The sequence below is a fragment of the Taeniopygia guttata genome, chromosome 19 (genome assembly GCF_048771995.1).
Source record: "Taeniopygia guttata chromosome 19, bTaeGut7.mat, whole genome shotgun sequence".
Taxonomy (NCBI): Eukaryota; Metazoa; Chordata; class Aves; order Passeriformes; family Estrildidae; genus Taeniopygia; species Taeniopygia guttata.
Window position 1 is genome coordinate 2,868,378 of NC_133044.1, and position 25,228 is coordinate 2,893,605.

Consider the following 25,228-nt stretch of genomic DNA (forward strand, 5'->3'; position numbering starts at 1 on the left):
AGATAAATAATGCCCTGTGATCCCACCTGAGGGTAAATAATTGCACACCACACCTCTGGCCTGCTCAGGATCTGCATGGTTTATCCCTCCATGGATGATTTATCTGTAGGTGATTTATCTGTGGATGCTTTAGTGCCTTACCCAAGGATGGTTTGACCACCCTCATTCTCACAAATGAGCAACAAGGAAACAAGGAAGCCACGGGGATGTCTCAGTGCCACAGCACAAGGATCATCAGGGCTGAGGAACAGCAGAGAAAAGGGGTTTGGGAAGAAAAAAAAATTACACAAGGAGGAAAACAGGGAATGCTGCTCTCCAGAAAACTGTGGCTGGATGCAGCGTTACTATAGATACCCACGGAAAAAAACCACCCCACCACAACAGTAAAATCCTCAAAGAGATTCTCAAATGCAGGCACGATATTCCCCATTTCCTCTCCTCTTTCTTGTAAAGAGCAAAACCAGCAATGGAGCAGCATCAGCTCCAGAGCCAACACTGCTCTTGCCAGGCCTGGAGCTCTGTCCCTCTGGGCAGAGGGGATAGGAGGGGACATGGCCTCACAGGGAGCTGGCAGCCCAGGAGCTGTGTCTACACCCAGAAACTGAGGAGTGGTGCCTGGGCACTCAGGGAAACAGGGTTTGGGATGGTTTACCTCTTAAAAATGTGAATAACAATTCTCCTGACAATGTCCAGGGACAGCCCAGAAGCACAGCAAGATCCCAAACACAACCTCCTGCTTGCTGTGAAAGTTCAGGAGCCTCAGGATGGGCAAAAGCCCAGGAAGGAAACGTGGAAAACACATGGGGTGGTGGCAGGGAGAGCATCTCCAGTGTCACACTGGGAGAAACCCCACTGGGCGCTGTCTCAGTGCCCTCAGGGACATGGGAAGGTCCTTGGGAGCTGGTTTTTAGCACATCTGCAGGGCCTGGGAGCTGTCCCTGCCCTGAGCAGCACAGTGGAGCTGGAGACACCTCCAGACCTCTCCCAGCCCTGTGTTCCCTCTGGCACCTCTGGCCACCTCTTTTCTCCCCATCTCCCCACATTTTGTGTGATGCCCAGAGGGGGTTTTGTGTCAGCTCTGCCAGTGCCTCAGGCTCAGCCCCCAGTCCCAGTTCCTCTTCCCAGCTGCAGTTCATCCCCACTGGAATGGGATTTCCAGCACTGCAGTGCCCTGGCCCATCAGTGGGATGAGCAGGAAGCTCCAGCCCCACCCCCCCCTTTGGAAAAAGGCATAATGCAATCACACCAGCTTGGATTTTATTAGGAGAAATCCATCTGATGGAATTTTTATGCCTTGGGTTAGAAAATCAGCCCCATGACAAACAGCACAAGGTGCCTGTGGCAGCCTCGTTCCCCTTCCATCCCCACCTGGAGCTGGAGCTTCACCCCTTTCTCACATCTTATTAATCCAAACCCCTCCAACCTGGTGTTTCATTTGATATCCTCACTGTGGGGTCCTGATCTTTACATCAAGGGCTGTGAAAACCACCTTGGAAGGAAACTGAGCAGCAAATGAACAATCACTGCTCATTAAACTTCTCCTCCCTCCTACTCAGCCCGGGCTCTGGGCTCCAGCCCTGACTCCCCAGCAGCTCCAGCACTGACTCACGGCTTCTGCTCCCTCACTCGAGTTCCTCAGCCTCTTTCCCGCTGTGGAAAGGGGGAATGGGGCTCAGCAAGGATCCTTTTCCACAAAAACACACAGAGCACAGCCTGAGATCATCCCCTGCATCTCAGATCCCTGATGGCAACAAGGGAGGTTCTCAGTGAGGAGCAGGTGATGCTGGCTTGGTTTAAGGACGGGCAGCACCGAGCAAGGAGACAAAATAACACCTTGGGAAAGTCCAGTTCTCCAGAAAACAAAAGGAGGATTCCATCATGGGCTCCATCACAAAATGCCTCCAAATCTAAGCACAGAAACCACAGCAGAAATGAGTTGTAATTACACCTGCAATTCCAAGCAAACCTCATTCATCCAGAGTAAAGCAATTTGGGACCCCAAACCTTTAAGCAGCCGCACTCTGCTTATTAGTCCTGATCAAATACTATTTTCTGAATAATACATTTAATGAGTCATGATGTTTGTCAAACACATGATTAAACAAAGAATTCCTGGCATCCGTGGGCTAGCTGAGTACCCCATGAATAATGCATCACCTCGCCAATATATCTGGATATGAATAATTGTATCCAATATCTGGCCAGCTCGGGTATTTATTATGAATGCAATTTATTTATTGTATATTACATGTCTTATTTAAATGGAGGAGATTGTGTCCTGCCTGTTCCAGTTTCCCCTGCAGCATTTCTCTGCCTCCCCCTGACATTGTACCCTGTGCTGGGAATGGGGGCTCCAGGGTGGGATTTCCCCCCTGGTGCTGGCAGGGAATCTGTCCCCAATGCCATCCATCTGTGCACCCCAGTGTGTTTTTCATGGCTCTGAACCTGCCTTTTCCCAGGCTGGTGGGTGGTTTCATCCCTGCTAAGCCTTGGGCTACACTCAGGGATATTTAATTCAATGAATGGATGAGACCTTTCGAGATCCACCCACCTGCTGCTCTCCATGAAATCCCAAATATCTGCTGCTTTTTGAGGGGGTTGGATCATTAACAAGATCCTGCCTGCCAGTGCAATTAGCTGGGCTGCCTTCACCTCTCCTTCACCTCGGGGAGGTGAACCCTGCTGGCTCCTGGGGGCTGTGACAGCAAAGTCACCCCACCACTTTGAACAAGGCCACGCAGGGATGAGGGAGAACCTGTCTGGCCATGCTGTGGGGTTGGGGGGCTTGGGCAGGAGGGGACCCAACACCCAGCTCTCTGGGATGTCCTGACAAATGCCACTTGTCCCCTCAGAAAGGCTGCAGGCACTGGCAGAGTGCCCCACGCTGCACCACCCCAGCTTTCCATGCTGGACACGTCCCCCAGGTGGGCAGGGAAGATTTCTGGGTGCTTTTCCAGCTTCCCTGACACATCTCCAGGCTGCAGGGAGGCGAAAGCTGGCGGCAGCTTTGATCTCCACCTTTATTTTCACATTAAAGAGACTCTGGAATTGCACTCCCTGCCCAGCTCAGCACCAGGGAGGCTCCCAGGGAATGGTCACTGCCCAGACCCACGGGAGCATCACTGATGCTCTTTCAAGCAGCACCAGCTGCCTGCCAGGAGCCTCTCCTGATTAGCACAGGGAAAATCAAGACTCCTCCTGGCTTTGAAGTTGGCTTTTCCTCGTGGAAAAGGAGATATTTTGAGGAGAAGATGGATGGGTGAAGCAAAGCACCCAAGGCAGGACAGTGCATGGAGATGTTTCCTGCGGGAAGCGGCGCTGGGAGAGTGAAGGGCCAGCTCAGAGCAGAGAAACAGCTCCAGCCACACCAAAACACTGACAGATGGCCAGTTTGGATGGGATATTGGGAAGAAATCCTTCCCAGTGAGGGTGGGCAGGCCTGGCACAGGGTGCCCAGAGCAGCTGTGGCTGCCCCTGGATCTCTGGAAGTGCCCAAGGCCAGGCTGGACAGGGTTGGAGCAGCCTGGGACAGTGGAGGTGTCCTTGCCCAAAGAAATGATCTTTAAATTCCATCCAACCCCGTTCTCCTGCAGACTGAGGGGTCCCAGGTGGGATACAGGAGTCCATGCTCAGTTTTGAGCTTTGGGGAGGGCACAAGGAGCTCCACAGCACCCAGGCTGATGGCAGGAATGGGAAAGGGCAGCACAGGATTTCTGTGGGGAAAAAGGCAAATCCAGCCCTGCACATATTTTGGTGCATCCCCCATCCCACATCCCCCTGCTGCCTCCAGGATAAACAACCCTTCCCAAGGGAGAAGCAGCTCCCAAAGCCCTGAGAAAGTGGGGCTCGAGCCCTGCTGCTCCCTGTCGCCTTCCAGCAAACAACTCAGCCAACATCTCCTTACAAACCCATTTCCACGCTTGAGGAGGCTGCAAACTTCAAAGCCTGCAGTGAAAAAAAATACCCACCAATAATAACAACAAACTGGAGGCTTCCCAGCCCCACCAGCCTGCAGCACTTCCAGCATGACTAATGTTTTCCAAGTGAAATAATAATCCACGGTGCTGAATTTCCCAGCACCCTGCACACTGCAGACAACAGGTGGGCTCTGCCCCTGCTTCACCTCCGAGCAGCACCTTTCACCAGGCAGCTTTGAGCTCTTGGCAGGAGCAAAATTACAAATTCCCAGGGCACCTGCTAATGAGGAGGGTGGGATTCCAGCCACGGAGCTGGCAAAGCCCTGAGTCCTTGGAGAAGGATGCAAAATCCTTTCTCTGCCAGTGGATTTTACAGCAAATCCTGCAGCACAGCCCCAGATCAGTGTAGTGATGGAGTAGCTGAGGCTGCCCACAATTCCTGCCCTCATCCAGGTGGGATAGAGGCTAAAACATGAAAAATCTTTGCATTCCCTGCAGAGCATATTCCAAGCTCTGCCCCTGCTCACCTCCACCCTCACACAACCTCTCCCAGCCCCTGGGAGATGCTGAATGCACAGACCAAGCCAACAAAATAAAATAATAAAAGAAAGACTCACATCCTTTGTTTAGTTGGACAATAATTCACAGGTACCTCCAGCTTTCTAACAAAAAGCTCAGCTCTGACAGGGGCCCAGAACTTCCCTGAGGAGATTTTCTCAGCAAGACATGACCACAAAGCCTCAAAACGTGCCCGTGAGAGCTGGGCATGAAGAGGTTAAACCCAAAGCACAGCAGCTCTGCAGGCAGGAGGCAGCCAGAGAGTCCTGGAGTTGATGGTGCAGCAGGAGCAGCTCCTGGCTGGTTCCCCCAGGCCAGGCTCTGCCCATCAGGGGTCAGTGGCTCTGGGGTGATGGATGCACGCAGGGCACACACATTCCCGGTTTGCTGGGGATAACTCTGCCCTGCTCTGCTGGGAGCAGCTCCAGGAGCCTCCTGTGGGGCTGAGCGTGGGGGTCCCTGTGTGAAATTGTCACTGGGGTGGGGAGGGACTGTCAGAGTCCAGCACATCCCTCTGGCTGGCTCCAGACCCTGGCAGGGGGCTCAGAGACCTTGGCACCAAGTCACAAACACCTGTGGCTTCCATTTTAGTTGGAAAAAGCTGCCAACTTTTTATCAGGAATTCCAAGCCACAAGGGTTTGAGTAGTGTGGTAGTTGGATAACACAGGGTGAAAAAGTAGAATTTTGGGGTTTTTAGAATGAGGTTCAAGGGGACAAGAGGGAGGGATATGGGCATGTCTTCTCCTTCTCCTCGCCCTCCATGCCTTGCTGTGCTGGTGACACTTTTCTATTGGTTTAAAGTACAGACACACTGTCCAACATAAATGACAGATATTGATGTGTTATTGTAAACATGGCACAGGTAGTTTTTGGTATAAAATGTGAACACCACCCTGAGGGCAGACAGAATGCCATGGCCGAGCTGCTGGACAGAGCTCAGCAGGTCAGAGAAAGAATGTTCTGGATTAGGGAAAATAAACACCCTTGAGAAGCCCACCCTACACATTTCAGGCTTCTTTGGCTGTGCAGGCTGGGAATCAAAGACTTTTACAGTCTTGGGGTCATCCCAACACCCAGAGCCCGAGAAGGGACAGCTGGCACAGGGCAGGGGGAAGGGAGCTGTGTCCCCCAGGACCGGGGGCGGCCCTACCGCAGCGTCTTGCGGATCATGTCCTCGTCGGTGATGCCGTAGTAGGTGAGGGTCTCGTTCCACGTGGGGTTCAGGGTGTTGCGCAGCGTTTTGGTTCTCAGCTTGTTTGCCTGGGAAAGCAGAGGAGGTGGGGTCAGTGGGATGGGCCACTTGGGCAGGAGAGGAGGCCCAGTTTGGAGATGGAGGGGCAATGGGTGATGTCACTGTGCTGGCCCAAATCCACCCAAAATCTGGGTGGCAGGTACCACAGCAAGTGGGTCATCCCTGGCTGGGTAATAAGTTACATAGATTCTGTGCATTTACAGAAGGTTGCCTATTTTCTTTATAAAGAAACCCATCGCTCTTTTATTTGCTGTAGGTGGAATTGATTGGTCTTTTAATTAAAACACTATCATCATTGGCTAATTAAATAACCACCCTTTGTTATAGAGATAAACAAATCTCTACAACACATTCTACATGTTCACAATACCAGGTGTAGCAAGTGAAGATAAGAATTGTTTCTTATTCTTTTCTCTGATCTTCTCACAGATTTTTCTCAGAATGATTCCTGGGAAAGTTGTGTTTCTCTCTGTGGCCACAGAGCTGCTGCCACAGGCAGGGACACAGCAACTCACTCATTTCCAAACCATCCCAAACCCCATCCTACATCCTGGAAACAGCCAGCAAAATGGGAACCTTGGCAGAGCACGGACTGGGATTTCATTTAAGCAGGAGAGAGCAAGGAAGGGGAAAAAATCCTTTCTGGATTAAATAAAAAATGCTGATTTGCTGTTCTGGCTGCTCGTTTGCACTCCTGCTCCCAGCACAGCTCTTGATCCTGCCTGACTCCAAACAACTTCCTTGGCAGGTGTTTTGTCAGCACCAGCAGCTCCTTCCAGCAGCTCTGCTGAGCGGGAGGATGGGGACAGCAGGGCTTGTGTCCCCTGCATGGATGGGACATCCTGGCACACTGCCACTCCCCAGCTCCGGGGACATGGATCTCCTCACTCCCTGAGCTGTCCTCACTTCTGGGAAGGGCAGACAAAATTCGGCTGAGGCTGCAGACTGGGTTTCTCCACCAGGTTCCCAGCCTGGCACCACCTGGCAGAGCAGCAATTTTCCCTTTAATTAGGTGTTAGACAACTCAATCCCTGCCTCAGCTGCTGCTGGGCATAGGAAACTCTCAGCACATCAATACCTCCAAGTTGTCCTGTGGATCTTTGTGGGAAGCTGCTGCATTCCCCACCTTGGGTTCAGGAGCCCTGAGTGCCAAGGACAGCAGGGAAGGTGCCCCAATGGCACCCACAGCCTGCTCAGATCTGCAGGTACCAGATCCTAATCCCTGCAGCTCCAGGGGCTGGGAAGGGAAGTGGGTGACATGAACATCCCTGGGAAGGGACACAGTGAGATCAGAGGAGCTGAGCAGCTCCGGGAGTGCCTTTTTCTCCCATCTGGAATGACTCAGGAGTCAGCAGCCAGCTCTGCACAGGGAATGAATCCAGCCCTGATTCCCACACCCACAAGGGCTCTCAAGCCCAAATGTGGGACAGAAGCACCCAAGGGACTCAGGGACTGTCCTGCTGCTGGAACAACTAGCCCAGGACAAACCCCAGTGCCCCCAGAGCTGCTCCCCTCTCCCAGGGCAGAGCTGTTTGGAGCAAAGCACAGACATGGAGCAGGGGGGCATCCCCATGGCTTGTGGAGCTGCAGCTCCTGTGTTCCCTCTCCTCCTGCCTCTCCTGCCTCCACCAGCTCCAGCAGAAATGCTAATCAATGGATTTGCAAAACATGGAAATGACTGATAATATTGCTGATGAAAGCGCTCCCGGCTCTGTTTGCAGCAGAAACTCAGAATGTGGTTAAAAACTCCCTCTGCCACCCTGAACATTAGGAATTAATCCAACTGAACTGTAACAAGTAAATACACCTTCCCCCCCTCCCTCAAAAAAAAAAAGGTATTTCCTTTCGTGTGGAATAAGAGTGCAATTAATATTCCTAACACACACACTGAGCATTTAAATTCCACATCCCCGTCACTTACACCGAGCTCTCACCACACATCAATATCTTTAATTACTCTTCTCTCCAGCAAGCGCTGAACCTAAGGAGATGGAAATATTTCCCTTATGATTTATACTCTGTTTTATTATGATCTGAGGGGTTTTAAATGCAAAATAATAACGGCGAGAAAAAAAAAAAGGAAATTAAAATGGTCCGGTTTGTTTATAGCTGAGGCTGCTTCACTCGGTGCTTCCCGGGGGCTCCTGGAATGCAGCATTCCCATCCTGGGCTCCCAGGGAAAGGAATCAGGGCTGGCACCTGGCTGCCAGCCAGTGGTTTCCCAGAAAGGCTTTTCCATCCCTGTAAGGATGGATTCAGCCTCAGTTCTTACCTCCTGCTCTCTCTGACCACCAGAAACTCAAGGTCTGGGTGCAGCAGCCCACAGCCCCTGGGTGAGGAGCTTCTCCCAGGCCTGATTTCCACTGAGGAAAGGAAGGATTCCCAGGAAAGGAAGGAGAAGTGAAAAGGTTTCTCACCTTACTGGCTCCGGGGAGCAAGTGCAACTTGACATAAGGATCAGCCAAACCATTGTGGTCCATTGGCTTCAGGCCCTGGAGAGGGAACAGCAAAAAGCAGGCTCAGGATGGCACTGGGCTGCTGGGCAGGCAGGGTGGCCTCATGGAGCCCATCCTCATTCCCTGGGCTCCATGGAGCAACTGAGGCTTCCCCAGGATTGGGGAAGGAGGGGAGAGTGGGTTCTGCAGGGTCCAGGCTCAGCATTCCAACCTCACCTGCTCGTGGCACCATCCACCCCTCCCTCCCTGCCTCCCTCCCAGCAGCCAGCTCTGCCACCCTCATGGTGATTAATTTGGGGGTGAAGCAAATCAGTGCAGTGATTTCCCAGGCTTGAAATTACAGGGTTCTGTCATTTAATAATTGCTTCTGAGCAAACACACACCTCTGCTGTTGTGGTGCCATTTCCAGAGGGTGTGATAGCACCTACCCACTCCCAGTTATTAAGGAAGAACAGCTCCAGGCCAGTGGGAGGCTGGTGCCAGCCAGATGCTGTGGTGTTCACAGGGAAATCTGGGGTTGCAGGCGCACCAATCCAAGGAAACACTCGCTGTGGCCATTCCTGATGGGTTTTCCACAAGACCCTCACAGCTCTCAAAGGATGGCATGGATCAGGTTTGTTATAGTGATGCCCTGCTTTAGGCAGGGGAAGGGCACAAGCCGTGCCTCTGTTCCTCCTCTAAACCCCCTGAAAATTATCCAGGAGTGATGCACCAACCCAGCTAAAAGCCACACCTGCACAAACTGCATGGAAAAAAACTCCACAGAGCGGGGAAGCAAGTCAGGAGGGTGAAAAATGGAGCCTAATTTTCACCAGTGCTAGGTAGAAATGAGAGTGGTTCCATGGTGGAAGTCCTTGGGTTATTTCCAGCCTGGCTGTGGGATCCCTGCAGGAATTATTGCTGGGCTGGTGAAGGCAATCCTGTGCCTGGATCAGAGCAGGGCTTCTCTGCAGAGGTACCCACCCAATCCTGGCTCCAGCCTGGCCATGGAGACAAGGCTGGGGGGTGCTGAAGAGTCCTCATCACCTTTTTGTGAGGAGCAGAGTGCCTGGAGAACGAGTGTGTGCAGCTGCCAGGGATCCAGCAGCAGGGAAGAATTTGTACGGACTGCTGCTGGAATGGCTGCGTGCAGAAGGAATGCAATCATCCAGGATTTGGGCAAATTGAGCAGGGAAATGCTGGAGGGAATTATTTCCATGCCTCACAGGAAGGGAATAACTCACCCAGTTTAACCCACAGCACCACAGGAGCCTCTCTGAGTTCTGTCCAAGATGCTCCTGACCTTGGGAGTGTCTCTGACTTGGAGCAAGGGCTCTGCTACAGAGACAGGCGTGCTGCCCTGGGGCAAGGGAGGCCAAATGGTGCCCAGCAAAGAGGATTTTGCTTCTACAGCAAAACCAGAAGGATAAAAATATCAGCAGGGAATGGAGGTGAAAGGGCTCTGCTGTAAGAGCAGCCTCTGGGGTGATGTCTGTGGCCCAGCAGATGATGAGGATGGGGCAGACAGGGCAGGAAGGGGCTGGGCTGTCCCCAGGCTCTGGAGGGAATTGCCTGCACTATCCACTGGTGCTCTGCCCAGCCTCCCTGGTCAGGGGTGCCCAAGCTGCCCGGGCTGCAGAGAAAATGAAATCAGAACGGAGCAGGCAGATTCCCAGGCCAATGGATGGAGAATGACAGGCAGTTCTGTAATTCACCCATCAATTCAGCTCAATTAAATTACCTTCTGAGGAGGCTATTAAAGGCTTTTTTAATAGATGTGCTATGGAAGATGGAGTGACAGGAGCCTGGAAAATGGCTCCTAATGTCACGTCTACCTCCCTCCCGTGTCACTTGATCCGTGTTTGGCACAAACAGCTGAATTTAACAGGGCTCTGCTTTGCCCCCATTGCTTCCCCTGGGTGGAGGGACCACCAGCCTGGAGCTTCTCCAAGAGGGATGAGAGGCAGGAGGGACAAGGCACAGATTCTCCCCTCAGATCCAGCTGGGGCATCTCCCTGCCTCCAACTGATTTTTGGAGCTGAGATTGAGTTTCTTCTTTTCTCTTCCTCTACCCAACCCCAAAATCTCTGCTGCAATCCTACAGAGACCTCCAGCTCCCTGCATCCCAGGCTGTGCCAGCTGCTCCCCGTGCCAGTGACATTTAGCTAATCAATAGGATTTAATTACAGCTTGGGCTAATCGGGCTGCCGATTAATGCCACGCTAGAGGCGTCCAGAAATCACAGGAGATGGATTCATTCCATCCTTCACCCCACAACGAGCTGCCTGTCCAAAACCCAGCCTGGATAATTCCCAGGCATCCCATTCTGAAAGGGGGCAAACTGCATTTCCACCCTGCCAGCCCAGAGGAGCCCGACAGCTGGAGGAATTTCCCTGCAGTGATCAATATTTATGAGTTAATACATAAGTAATGCTCAGTGCAGACCTCCAGCACTCACCTCGGGTGGAAGGGGAGGAACAGCCAAATGCTCAGTGGGGTGGAAACTCCTGGTGTTTCCTGGCCAGAGGTGCAGGGAGAGCAGCCCAAGGATGCTCCAATGGGCAGCAGCTGCCTGGCATGGCCTGCCTGGGGCCAGGAGCTCCTTCACCATTGTCCCACAGCCCCCTGAGCATTGTCCCAGGCGTCGTTCTCCCAAAAGCAGGAGACCACTGGACTGTGCTGCTGCATGCCCCTATAAATCCCCTGTAGCAGGCTGGGCTCTGTAGCACTGAGTCTCAGCAAAGCCATGGCATGGCAGGGCACAAACCCAGGTGCCTGCACATTCACCAAATCCTTTTCCATCCTATTTTCTAGGAGGTGGTGATGCCCAGCACATCCCACACTGGACAGCAGAGATCCACAGAATCCCAGGGCTCGTGCAGGGCACCAGGGGAGAGGGAGAGCCCTCCTGCCAGCCTGGCTGCTCCTGCAGTCCAGGAATGAGCTTCCACAATGCCCTGATTTATTCTCCTATTGATCTGAGCTGAGCTACAACGTGTCTGAGTTCAGCCGTGCCTGAAGTGTGACAGGCGGGGCTGCTGCCAGCGCCGAGAGCCACCAGAGCGAGGTGGCTGCTGCCAGCCTGGCTGCTCCTGCCTGTTCCTGGCTGCTCCTGCCTTTTCCTGCCTATTCCTGCCTGTTCCTTGCTGCTCCTGCCTGTTCCTGGCTGCTCCTGCCTTTTCCTGCCTGTTCCTGCCTTTTCCTGCCTGTTCCTGCCTGTTCCTGCCTTTTCCTGCCTGTTCCTGCCTGTTCCTGCCTGTTCCTGCCTTTTCCTCCCTCCTCCTGCCTGTTCCTGCCTTTTCCTCTCTGTTCCTGCCTTTTCCTTGCTGCTCCTGCCTTTTCCTGCCTGTTCCTGCCTTTTCCTGCCTGTTCCTGCCTTTTCCTACCTGTTCCTGGCTGCTTCTGCTTGTCCCTCCTTATTCCTGTCTGCTTTTGCCTGTTCCTGCCTTCTCCCACCTGTCTGGTGACCCCCAGAGCCTCCCAAATCCTGCTGTGAACTTCCAGCGCTCAGAAACCCCAGCGATATTCCCAGGCACAGCCACGGGGTGAATTCCCCCGTGGAGTGGCTGTCCCAGGCTCCAGCAGAGCAGGGAATTGTGTGTGGAGCACAACAGGTTGGATTGAACCTGCTGCTGCCCAGCAGTGATAACAGGACTCGTCAGGAGCATCAGCAGATATGGAAGTGCTGGAGATTAAAAAAAAAAAAAATAGAGGGAAGTAGAATAAAGAGAGAGAGGGAGGTTGTTTGGGGTTAGCAGAGAGAAAGAAAAACGTGTCTCACGTGGCTGAAATAAGTTTGAATGGCTGCTGGCAGCAACAGAGGCTCCAGGAGCTGCTGGAGTTGGGCACATCCTGAGAGTGTTTCCCTGGAGGAAATGTGACACAGGTACCCAGGAGCTGGGCTCTGGATATTCTCAGTTCAGTCAGAGAGAAAAAGAGAAAGATTTCTGCCAGGCTAAGCCTGGGAAAAAGTCCAGGAGGAATGTAGACAATCTATTATCTTGTTTTCTGTTAATATTGTTCATAGATATGTTCTACCACACTGACCTAAGTCCAGTGCACCGATCAGGTGAAATGTTTTCACTTTAAGAACAATGAAATGAATGTTCATGATGTTCTCTACAAGAGAGAGATGCTTTTGAATAAAGATCATTCTTTGCCTTCTGCAGATGGAGTCTCTTCATTCCCATCCCTGCCTCAACAGGGACACTGGGCCAAGGGTAAATAACATCCCAGCACTGTGGGGCTTTTCCCCATCTCCTCCTCTCCGGCTCTATTGTGCCACCCCCGGAGCCAGCGGGCTCCTGGCCCTTACCTTTCTGTAGTCAAGTTTTGGCAGCTTTCCCCAGGCGAGAGATGAAATGAGAGCGAGCAGATGGCAATGTAAATAAAAGAGAAAAATGGGAGAATGAGAGCAGAATGGAAATGAACAGGACTGGAGAGCTGGAATGGCAGGGTGGCCAGGGGCGATGCTGGGGTACCCCCACACCCCTGGGTGGGCACGGAGGGGACCAGGGCTCTCCTTTGGCAGCCCTGCCTGTGCTCTCGCTGATGTGAGATTTATCACTTGCTGCCCAGAGCTCTCCTTCCTCCCTGCCTTCCACCCACTCCAAACCCAATTAGAAATCTCCTCCTTGGCACAGCTCCCGTGTGCGCCGAGGGAAGCCTGACCCGGCGGATCCACAGGAGACAGAGGGAAGCAAAGCCCTGCCTGCCTCAGCCCTGCCCTGGGGATGCTGCCCTGGGGCTGATCCCTGCACCCCCATCCCCAAAATCCAGCTTTGCTGCTTGGATTCCAGCATGGAGAAGGCTGGGGAGGGGCTGCAAACAAGCCATGGAGGGGAGAGGAGCATCCTGTGGAGGTCTGACCCTCTGGGGCTCAGCTCACAGCCTCTTCTGCCTTCTGTGAAACCCCTCCATCCCTTCCCAAAATCTGCAGGGTCTTTTCCCCCCAGCCACCTCCCAAAATCTGCAGGGTCTTTTCCCCCCAGCCCCACACCCGGACCCCTCGTTTTTGATGCAGAGGGGAGCCCAGCAGCACCTCACACAGGCCCTGAGGCTGAACCAGCACCTCGGCTCCCTCTTGCTGCTCCCAAATGTGCAAAAATCCCCTAAATTGCCTCAATCACGCAGGCGGCAAAGGCGCTGAGGAGCAGCACTTTGGGGCCGTGATTAGCAGCATTTAAAAGAGCCATTTATAACCCGACAGCCGGCGACAGTAAATAACAACATGGGGATGGGCTGCTGGAAAAAGCATCAATCGCAGCTCGTCCCGGGGGATGCGCAGCCGGCTCCTGAGCGCTGGGACACGGGCAGAGGTGTTGGGAGCTGGAAGCTGATGGATCCAGGGATGCTGGGCACAGCCAAGGCTCGGGTCCCCGCTCCTTGCCGCCTCCTCAGCCCTACCTTGGCTTTGTTGATGGTGCAGTGGAGAGCGTTGTTCTCCTGATCGTAGAGCAAACTGAAATCCAGCGTCCCCAGCGCGGCTGCAAGGGAGGAGAGATGTGGTTAACCCGCTGCACCCTCTGAGCACAAAAGGAGTGTGTGGAGATGCTGAAGAACAGGCTGCAGGCATTATAAAACACAGAGCATCCTGCTGGGAGCCTGTTATGAAACGTGGCCATTCCCAGGTTGGCTGGCACAGCCCTGGGAGAGGAGTGAGGGATGAGTGGGTGCAGATCTGCAGCACCCTTTGCTCCCGTGGGCTCTCACCTGGGTTATCCCCATCCCTCAGCAGCCTGACTGCAGCCAGCAGCTTCCCGTCCCCCAGGAGATGAAGGATCTCCCCCGGGAAGATTTGGGAATGGCTGGGACACAGCTGAGAGCTGCTGTTGGCACATCCTCCCCTCCAGCGCCGCTGGCATTCCCAGACCGTGTATTTGTATAGTGACACCTTCAAACAAATGAGCCACCAGTGGGATCCCTTCCCAGCTCCAATCTGGCTGCAAACTGTAAATTAAACCCAGTGAGGATGGAAATGCTTTCCTGGTTAAAATGAAAAACACCAACAGCTTTTAATCAGCTCAGGGTTCCTTTGTGGCATCTCCAGGATCTCCTGGGATGGGACACAGGAGCTGAACAAAACCAGAAGAGCCTCAGCAGCAAAAGTCCTTTTGATTTGAGAAATTCTTTCCCTTTGGATGATCTGAGCACTAATCTCACTAACCCAAAGCAGAGGAAAAGACAGGCTTCCCAAAACCACGGCTTAACCTTCTCCAAGGCTCCCAGGCCTGATTTGCACACCAAAGCCTGGACATGAAGTAGCCTCTCCCCTGGCTCAGCTTCACCTGCCACCAGCCTGGAACTGCCAGGCTGGCTCTGGACCCAACAAACCCCACTTTTCCATGCCCACCTTCCCAAAAGAGTTTTGCCTGAGTGCTGCCCTGCCACCAGACACCACCCCACCGCTGTTTCCAAGCTAAATGCACCTTCCTGCCACGTTCAGAACCTGAAAAAACATCCCAAATAAAAACCAGAACAGTTTTGCTTAATATCAAAGCAGGGTTTGCTGACTGGAGGGGAGTTGGACAAACTTTATGGGAGGAAATAAGGTGCTTTTTTTTTCCCCCCAGCACAGAGTTTAAGGATATTCAGGAGACCAAAACCTTCCTGCTGCAATTTCACAGCGATCTCCCAGTCCAAAGGCAAAGGAGCTACAGGTTTGCCTGCTGGCCAATGAAAAAAATAATTTCTCCCGAGCAAATATCTTGAGTTCAAAGCACAGTAAATACCCAGAAAGAGTTCTGCCAGAATAATGTACCCCCCTGGTTGTGCAGCAATTTCACGGCACATTAGCTCCTGGTCTGGGTAAGGCACAAACCAGTGGGGTTTTACCTGCCAGGGGAAGATGAGGGGTGAGGCCAAACCTGCTGTACCTTGTGCATCATCTGTGGCTCAAATGGGCATTTCCAGAGCAATTCCCAGCTAAACCCCTGCAGGGAGGAAGGACCAGCAGTGCTCTGGTGACGGGCAGCTCAAGGATGGCAGCGTGAGAAGCTGGAGGCTCCACAAACCAAGTCAGCAAAACTTCCCAAATCTGCATTTTTCACTCAAGAGCGGAAGATGAAACCTCCGGTTTCGGAGCCTCATCATTTCCACCTGCCCTTTAATCAGCATTTCCTGCCAGCCCCACCGCTCGGCCCTCCGAGTTCAAGCTGTTATTTTATTTTTATCACAGAAGGGGGCCCGCAGTTCAGCCTGCTGGAGTTGGCAATTTATAAAACAAATTAAAAAGCTTGGCAGGCAAACTGAGTTTGGCCAGGAAATAGTGACAAAGCCCCAGCCTGCCCCAGGGGCGAGGGCAGCGGGGAGCCCTGCTTCAGCAAGACAGGCAAACCTAAAATCCCCCTCACACAGCAGCAGGAGCTTGTGCTGCAGGTGGGGGCTCAGCTCCTGCTCCCAGCTCTGGCAATCCATCAGCAAATATCCAGCAGCTCCCATTCCTCCTGGAGCTGCCAGGGGTGGGAGGGCACGGCCAGGGGTGCAGGGTTCCCATCCTGGCTCTGCTCCTGTCCTGGAGGGGTTTTCCTCTAAGCAGAGAGGGGTTTTTGTGGATGGTGAGTCTCAATTTCCAACTAAGTGTAAGTCTCGATTTCCAGGGGCAGAGGGATGTGGAAACAACAGCACAATGTGTGCTAATTGCTTAAAAATGTGGTTGTTTGATGAACAGTAGGAGGAAAAGTTTGCCAAAAAGGGGTTTGGCAGCCAAGGTGCTGCTGTGGGGCTGGAGGCCAGCGCTGCCACCAGAGCCAGGAGCCAGCAGATGCCCAGGACTCATGGGACACATTAAGGACACGGTGACAGTCCCACAGCCTCTGGTACATCCTGGGAATGCACAGGCAGGGATGGACCCAGCACAGACAAGGCTGGAGCTCCTGCTCAGGGCTGAGGAGCTGGCAGGAGACCTCCAGCTCCAGCAAGGGTAGGAGCCCACCCTGCACCCCACAGAGCACCCAGTGAACTGCCAGGAGCCCCAGCCCAGCCCTGGGCTCTGCAGTGGGCAGCACAAGCCACCAGCACCAGCCCAGCACTGCCTCACTGCTCCCACTCCTGCAGAGCCCAGCAGCACCTCCAGCCCTGGCTGGGGGAATCCTGCATCCCCAGCTGGCAGGATTGTGCCCAAAACCTCTGCAGGGCAGCCTAATCCCCCTTCTTTAATTGCTTTCCCCCTCCCACTCGAGATGCTGCTCGATTGTGATCTTAATTAGGGGAGCAAGTACCTAAAAAAGAAAAGGGCAGCAATTAGACTCGAAGCACTGTTAGCAGGATTATTTAACTCACTGGGCTATTCTGAACACTGCCCTCTAATCACAGAGGCTGCAAATAAAAAATATAAATAAATGCCTTTGTCAGGCATTACAAAGGCAGCTCGGGCACTCTCCAGACAGCAGGCAGGATGTATCGTTATTATTACAATTATTCTGCTCCAATGATAAAATAACCATTAGGAAAACTGAACTCATTAGCAGGTTCTGACCCTCCCTCCTCTCCATGAGCCGGGAGAGATTGATGGGAAGGGCTGACCAGGCCCTGCCTTTTAACACAGACTCTAAAAGGAAAAATAAATCCCACTTGCACGGGAAGGTGGCCTCTTCTCCCACTGACCTTTGGGCGTTTTGATTAATTTGGGGGGCCAGGGAATGATTAGGGGGCAGCAGAAGCAGCAGATGCATCCGTGGGCTCGGGCAGCCCGGCACAGCCTCAGCAGGAATTTATTGTTTATTGCTGACATTTCCCGGCTGTGCCCAGGGTGAGGCGAGGCTGAAGGAGCTTCTATTTATACCTGTGGGGTGAGAGGCAAGATGTGGTGATCAATCTGTGCTCTGCTCCCTTCCCCAGCCCCTGTCCTTGCAGGGCTGTGCTGGGTGGCAGAGCCGCCCTCTCCAGTGCCTGGGATGCTCCAAGGTCAAGAGTTGCACATCCCAAGACATGGAAGGGCCACTGACACTCCCAGAAAAAGCTTCAGCAAAGCCTGGGGGTGATGACAGAGCACTCTCCTCACTTTCCCAAGGCAGGTGTGACTGCTGTTTGAAAGCCCAGCAAAGCTCTACACCAGAAGTTGAGGTGTGCACACAAAAACCCCACTATAGAACTAATTAAAAAGAAGTCCAAAAAGCCTTAAGTCCCTCTGCTTATCAGCATTGCTGCTCCCAAGATAATCTGCTCACGGATTTTGTGCCAGGGAGATCAGAGTGGAGCAGTAAAAAGACTGCTGGGGATTGTCTGGATTAGCTCTCCCTTACAGAAAGCACAGGTTCAGTAACCTTCAGACTGGGTATTTTTTAATGCACTATAAAAGATAGGTCCCTATTCTTCCATTGCTTTAATTTTCCCTTGCAATGGAGATAATTTTAAAGGTCCTGAAAGGCAGCAAGTAATTCTGTGCACTTAGAGCCCCATATAAAATGTTGGTAAATGACTCCTCAGGAGGAGCAGAAATCACATCCTGCCATTTCCAAGCCAGGCTGCTGGAGAGCATTTTGGTGGGTGGGTGTGTAACTCCTGCCTCCCTGGCATCCTGACCACACCATGGGGCAGAGCTTGAGGAGTGGCTCCATGGGGTTTGGAAAAGCCTCAGGGCTATCCCTGGAGAGCAGCACCATCCCCTGCTGCAGCTGAGCTCACCCAGCACCCACAGAGCCCCACAGACCCGCTCAGGATGCTGCCCTGCAGCCAGGGATGGATCCCTGTCAGAACTCAAAATGTCCCTCAGACATTTTTGAAGGTTCCAGGCCCAGGTCAGAAGCATTTTAGACCCTGGCAAGCAGCTGGAAAGAGCTGTGATCTTGAGTTTGAGCCATGGAATGAGTTACCAGCTTTGAAGGTGGAACAAGTGGTCACAGAGGGTTAGATGGTATAGTAAAAGTAGTTACAAATTAGAGGGGAAAATTTTTTAGTGTTGTACAGGGGGGTTTTAACACCTGTACAGGGGATTTTACTTTGTACAGGGGGGTCAGAAGTTCTAAGATGGAGGAAAGTGGGCCTGATCCTGTTCTTCCTCCTTCTTCTTCCTTACCTCCATGTTCTTGGTGATGCACTCACAGATTGGTTTAGAGTAGAAAAGCACATTGTAACATAGGTAGTAGGTATTGGGGAAAATCTGTAAACATATAACACGTAATATATCATATAAAAGACAGCAGCAGCCCTGGGTGGGGAGGGAGAAGACAGCAGGCAGTGAGGGTGTCAGGGTGTGTGTGTCTGTGCCTGGGCCGCTGACCAAACAGCCACAGGGGGCAAAGACAATCTTAAACTGACTTGAGACCCAACAACAAGAGGCTGCCGAGTTTTTCTCTGGAAGTAAAGGTTGGAGGAGAAACTTTACCACCACACGAGAGCCCCAAATCAATCCCGGGGTCCTCACAGATCCCAGAGGTGCTGAGCTGAGGAGCTGCAGGCCCTGAGGGCTGCAAACCCCCCGATGGCAGCACTGACCTCTGGCATGAAGCTCCAGCCACGGCATCGCTGCGGGATCTGGCACCAGCCGGGAAAAGTGCTGGAGGCAGCTGGGATGGGGTTTGTCTGAAAGCTGGCATTGCCATCAGCTACTCCTGGGGCATGTCCCAGGGGCAGCACAGCATATCTGGGCATGAACATTCCCATCAGCATCACAGGACTCAGATCTGTTGCTGCCGGCAGGGCAGGACATTCCCAATCCTACAAAAAACCCCAGGAAGGACCAGATCCAGCACACGGGCAGGAGACCTTCCCTCCTCAGCAGATCCACAGATGTGGCTGAACTCAGTAGGGTCAGGAGCAAGGAACAAACAACTTTTCTCTCTTGCAACTGTTCCCTGCCTGGCCGTGGGTTTTTCACTTAAAATCTGCAGCAATTAATATTTCTTCATTTTGGAGCCACGGCGCCAGTGCCCGGTCAGCTCTGGAGCAGGGAGCTGCTTCTTCATGAGGTTGGTTGATGGATGCTCATCAGCTCTTCTGTCTTCTCCAGGAGGAGTGTTCAGAGGAACACTTATCTGCTCAGAACAGTTCAGAGATGCAATTATGTTTTACAGCACTAAATGGTCCCTGATGTCAGCAGCAATTAGACTTTCAGCAATTTCAGTTCAGAGATGGCCTTCAAATCTCTCCCGCTCTCCTCCTTTAATGAAGTACAGTATTGCAATTAACAACCCCCCGAAATTGCCTCCGGTGTTAAATACAACGAGGAGGGGTTTGGGAACCCCTTGAGCCCGGTGGAACAGGGGGTGCCAGTCCTGTCTCTCCTCCTGCACCCTGGAACTGGGGAAGGTGAAGGACTGGGCAGGCTGTGGGAGGGGGAACCTCGTTATCCAGGAGCTGCCTGGCTCCTTCATTAGCAGAGGTGCCAGAGGCCACAGCCCATATGCTTTTTGTGCCCAAAACCTCTTCAGGGCAGCCTAATCCCCCTTCTTTAATTGCTTTCCCCCTCCCACTCGAGATGCAACTTGATTTTGATCTTAATTAGGGGAGCAAGTACCTAAAAAAGAAAAGGGCAGCAGTGGGTGTTGGAGGAGGGATGCCCAGCCAGACCCTGCAAAACCCTCGTGTGCTTTCCTCTCCTGGTGCCCCCTGTTCACCTCCAGCACTTTGGGGTGTCCCTGGCTGTGGGCAATCCCTGGGAAGAGGAACGCTCCTCTTGGGGGACTGGGATGTGCAGCCTGCACCTGGATCACTGCTGGGATGGTCAGCAGGAAGGTGAGAGAGCTCCCTGACCACCAGCACATCCCAAATATCCATCTATCCCACAGGAAAGCAGGGAGGAGCTAATCCAGAGTCACCCCTGGGACACCTGGGTGTGACACTGCCCAGTCCCTGCACACATTTCTCAGCACGGGCAGCTCGGGCTGTGCTCTGCTGAAATCAGTGGTGGTTTGTTCCGTTTCCTCAGCGAGAAAAATACTTCTTTTGGCCTTATCTGGATTGAAAAGACGATTCAAAGCTTATAAATAGCAGTTGCAGCATATGCTAAGGAGCTGTGTTTCAGAAGTAAATACCCTGCTGGTTCCTCGCCGTCTCCTCTGCCTCCCCCTGTCTGGCCAAAAGCACTGCCAGGTGACTTGCAAACCCTGCACCCCCTTCAGACCTTCCTCCTCCTTTACATCTTTGAGCAGCCAGTAATTAATATCTCCATGATGGCTTTGCCTGCCTAATTATCTTCTTTGCTCAAAATAAGAGTCTTCCTAAATAACTCGTGCGGCGCTGCGGGCGTCACGAGCCGCCGCGCAGCAGGGCTGGCCTCTCAGCTGCACTTTGGAGAAGTGCTTCTCATGCTGCTGCTGCGGCTCCAGAGCTCGGGAGGCTGCTCTTCCATGAATAAAACTGGGCAAGAGGTGGAGCTGGATGGGTTTGTGCACAGGGGAGCAGTGCCAGAGCGCTGGCAGGAGCAGGATTGGGGCAGCATTTCCAGGGATGTCGGTTCCAGCTGCAGCCCGTGGCTCTCAGGCTCTCTCCTCACCTGAAAACCCAGAGCCAAACACGTTTGGAGGAGGGAAGGAATTCCAGTGTGTGACCAGAGCCTCTTTCCAAAGCCAAACAGCAGCTCAGGGCATTTCTCCAAGGGCTGGAAACTTGATTGCCTGTTAAAGGAGGATGGCTGCTCCCTCCAGGGCTATGCTCCCTCCCAGGGACTGTCTCTCCTTCTGCTCCTGCAGGGATCTCAGAGACCTCTAAAAATCCCACAGGTACAAATTCCTGCTGGTGCTGTGGAGGGGCAGCAGCATTTGGGTGAAATGGGTGGAGATGGGAGGCGAGAGGCAGCTCCTCACAGGTGGCACATTGCCATCTAGCTGGCATTTGCTTATTTTCCTTGCAAACCAAGTTTCCCTGGCACTGTGCTGCCCGGCGGGGTGGGAAGCATCCCTGGTGGCTGGGAACCCCAGGGACCTGCTGCTGTCACAGGGCACCAGCCAGGGGAGCCAAAAATGAGGTGACAGGAGCGAATTCCCCCTCCCCAGCCTCCTGCCTGGTCCTCAGCTCACAGCAGACGCTGGTCCAACAGCACCAAAGCATCCTTCTGCAGCAAATACACATTTCCCACTTCTCCTGCCTCATCCCTTCCACCTCCTCAGCAGTTCTTTGGGGATAAACCCGCTGCAGGAAGAGTCCTGCTCTGCCAGGGCACTGCTGAGTCCCTCTGCCAGGGTCTCCCAAGGGCCCTGGGATGGCAGTGGGTGCCCACCCCAGCCCTGCACACCTCACAGCAGCACTGCTGGCAGGTCTGATGGGAAGAGCTGGCTCCATTAAATTCCCAGTGATCCCAGAGCCAGCCCAGATGTCTTCACTCATTATCTGCTGTGTTGGTTCCCTGCCTGCTCCCTGCCACTGGCTGCATTCAACAGGCTGCTGGAGAAGTGTCCAGAACCACAAACCTGAGCCTCCCATGGCTGGTCCCACCTGTCCCCCCACCTCAGCCAGGTCCCTGCCCATCTCTGGGGGGATTCCACCCGCTTCCCTCAGCCTGGGGGTTCTCAGTTTTCCAAAGCACCGACTCCAAGCACACACTCACATTCCCCTTGTCACCTCCCTGCTCCCTGCAGGTGCCACACTGGCTCAGACCACCCTGCCTGGCTGGCAGCGGGCACTGCAGCTCCCACGGGCTCCACAGACACCACAAGGATTGCTGGTGGGGCTCTGGAGCACAACTCAGCAAAGGATTCAAGAGCAGGGTGCAGGCAGCCAAGCCCACATGAGCTGCAGCAGGGCCAGGCAGGACCTACCCTGGAATTCAGGCTGGGATGGCAGCTCAGATCCTGCTGGAACAACCCCAGCACGCCCAGGCTGGAGCAGGAAGGAGCTTGGGGAAACCCAGATAAATGCTGCATTTCTCCAGGCAGGGGCAGCTCTCCTCCTCTCACCCTTGGCATGGGAGGAGGGAAACCCACAGGCAGGTGGGACAGACAGGAGGGAGTTATTCAATCTTCCTCCTCCTCCTCCTCCCGCAAAATCCCTTTCCCTGCACCTCTCCTGGGAGCATCCCTGAGGAGTGAGGCCTGGCAAAACCCTGATTTGTGGGTGCTGCACCCAGGCTCCAACACCAGAGACCCCCTGCACCCCCGTGCCCCCCAAGGGACTGACACCACCAACACCCCAGCGCTGTCCTGACGTGCACAGACAGGTTCTCCAGGGGAAATTGAGTGCAGGTGACTAATGCAGCAGCCCTGAATCACCCTCCTGAGATGTGGGGGAGCTCAGCCACACTCCCCAGCGTGGCTGATGGCTCCAGTCAGGCTGCACGGATCCCCTCCCTGCTCCCAGCCCGGGGAATGGGCACAGCAGCTCTTGCCTGGATTTACAACTTGGCTGCTAACCATGGGGGAGTGACAGTCTCACCCTGCACATTCACCCAGCCAGTGTCCTCAGGGGGTCTGGGCCATCCCGTGCTGTCCCCAGAGGTGTGACACCAGCACTGCCACCTCCCCACTCTGCTCCTGGCACCGCTGTGCCTCTGCCAGCCCAAACCCCACCGCACCTCTGGCAAAACAGCCTCAGTTTTGCCTGACACCTGTTAATGCTGCAGGAAACGCTTCCTCACACCAGCCTGGGTGAGAGAAACACCCGCCGGCCCCGGCACCGAGCCAGGCTGCTTCCAGCACCCAGCACCCAGCATCTAGCACCCAGGATCCACATCCAGCACCCAGGATCCAGCACCCAGCACCCAGCACCCAGCACCCAGCACCCAGGATCCAGCATCAGTACCCAGGATCCACATCCAGCACCCAGGATCCAGCACCCAGGATCCACATCCAGCACCCAGGATCCAGCACCCAGCACCCAGCACCCAGGATCCACATCCAGCACCCAGCACCCAGGATCCAGCATCCAGGATCCACATCCAGCACCCAGCACCCAGGATCCACATCCAGCACCCAGGATCCACATCCAGCACCCAGCATCCAGCATCCAGCACCCAGGATCCACATCCAGCACCCAGGATCCAGCACCCTGCACAGCCGAGGGATAAATGCAGAATGCAGCGCCCTGGGCAATTTCCACGCGAGTCACCCAGGGAAAAGCTGCTCTCCCCAGTGCTGTGGGCCACACACCCCCCTGGCCCTGCAGCCCGGACGGGATAATTAGAGCAGCTAATGACCCAAAGCCGGTTAAAGTCCCCGTTAAGTGCCCGGCCGGGCCAAACGCGGCTTAGCAGAGATGTTCTCCCCGACAGTGGCAGAGCTGTCGCCTCTCCGCGGAGAGCGTGACCCCGACACCAGCGTGGGCACAGAGGGTGTGCCAGCTTGGAGCTGGCACCCAGCACCAGCCTCTCGCTGGGCTGTGCCCAGAGGGGGACACAGGGACAGCCCCCAGGGGCTTCTCCAGCTCCGGGCAGAGCCAGGCAGCGGCTGCCTTGCGGGAAGGACGTTTTGGGTGGGGAGGGGTTAACCCTTGCTGCAAACACCTGCATCCAGCACAGGCAAAGCCCTCTGCTCCAAAGGCCCCCTGCTCTCCTGCAGGGCTCTGCGAGGAACGGAGGGATGACACGGAGAGTTTGCTAAGGGAGAGGGCACAGCTCTCCTGGCCGATGTCATTCCCGATAAATCTCCCCGCCCGTGGAGCCGGGAGATGCTGGAGCGGATCTCCAGCTCCATCCATCAGCAGGGCCGGAATACAAGGCAGGAGGGCTGGAGGCACGGAACCGAGCAGGGACGAGGCAGAGAAGTGCACCGACCACGACAGCAACTGGTGGCTCTTGGGAGACTTCCCTACTTTGGGTTCAGCAGCCAGCCTGGCTGCGACACCGACACTCCCCACCTACACCTGGGGGCTTCTCACCGCTGCAGGGTGATGCCAGGCACGGCCACACGCCTGGAAGTGTTCCCCAAAATGGGCAACCATCCCTAACCATCCCCACCTACATCTGGGGGCTTCTCAGCGCTGCAGGGTGATGCCAGGCACGGCCACACACCTGGAAATGTTCCCCAAAATGGGCAACCATCCCTAACCATCCCTAACCATCCCCACCTACATCTGGGGGCTTCTCACCGCTGCAGGGTGATGCCAGGCACGGCCACACGCCTGGAAGGGTTCCCCAAAATGGGCAACCACCCCTAACACCCACCCACACCCTCAGCACCGAGCAAACTCCCACGGAAACTTAAGAACTCACTGCAATCATCGGACTCGTAACCCTCGGGGTCCACCACCTCCTCGGGCGCTTGGCTCTTGGCCGGCTGCTCTGCGGGCGTCGTTCCGTGGGCTCCGAAGAGCTGGTCCACATCCTCCTCCTCCTCGTGGCGGGGATGCTCGGCGGGGTCACCCGTGGGCTGGCGGGGCGTGGGGCGCGGGGCGCTGCCGCTGCTGCGGCCGCCGGCGGCGGGGAGCCCGCGGGGGAAGCGGGGGAAGTAATCGGAGATCTGCTTGATGGGTTTGATGGGGCCGGGGCAGACGTCAATGGCCATGTGCTCCTGGATGCTTATGGTCATTTTTTCTCCTTTTCGGAGTGTCATGCATGCGGCTGTCGCTGCCAAGCACCCCCCTCCCCTCTCCCGGAGAGCGTGCGGGAGAGGGAAGTTTGTGCCCGGGGATGCGGGGGGAGGTGGGGAGGATGGATGCTCCGGCGGGTCCCTTTACGTGGTTGTCGCACCCTGAGCCCCGGTGGCCGCACGCATGCTGCTGCTGCCAGCCCTGGCGCCCGCACAGCCCCCGGTGCTGCCGGCGCTGCCGGGGAATAAATGAGCGAGAGGAGAGACGGATAAGAGCAGGGGGTGGGCTCTCGGGTGATGTCACCAGCTAGCAACAAAGCGGTGCCCAGCAGCCCAGGAATGAGGGCTGTGGCCGGCCTGCCACCCCGGCCACACGGCCACCAGCCCTGCCCCTTCCCCAGCCCGGCACACGTTGGGGTGATGATGGGGTGATGGGTGAGGGGAGGTGGGATTTGATTCATCTCCCTGGCAGAGCTGGGCTGGTGCCCGCTGGTCACCGGGCAGGGGCAGGAGCCGGTGTCCTGCTGTGTCACATCCCGGTGCGGTGTGGAGAGGGACCGGGACAGCCCCGGGGACCGGGACAGCCCCAGGGACCCTGACAAGGACCGGGACAGCCCCAGGAACCCTGACAAGGACCGGGACAGGGACCGGGACAGCCCCAGGGACCG

General features: G+C 54.7%; 1 protein-coding gene across 2 annotated transcripts in view; it reads right to left on the reverse strand.

Moving 5' to 3' along the window:
* DOC2B (double C2 domain beta) overlaps window positions 1-24,804 on the reverse strand; it is a 28,851-nt gene extending 4,047 nt beyond the window's left edge. Inside the window, exons 1-4 of one of the 2 annotated variants that reach the window (XM_030287761.4) lie at window positions 24,245-24,804; window positions 13,570-13,649; window positions 8,146-8,220; window positions 5,627-5,736 (exon numbers count right to left, since the gene is read on the reverse strand). In XM_030287761.4, the coding sequence (XP_030143621.1) occupies window positions 5,627-5,736; window positions 8,146-8,220; window positions 13,570-13,649; window positions 24,245-24,584 (605 nt within the window). In that variant the 5' untranslated portion in view covers window positions 24,585-24,804. Of the gene's footprint in view, window positions 1-5,626; window positions 5,737-8,145; window positions 8,221-13,569; window positions 13,650-23,285; window positions 23,746-24,244 lie in introns of those variants that run through there. The other variant, XM_072937339.1, reaches the window with a different exon arrangement.
* Between the last annotated feature and the right edge of the window lie 424 nt (window positions 24,805-25,228).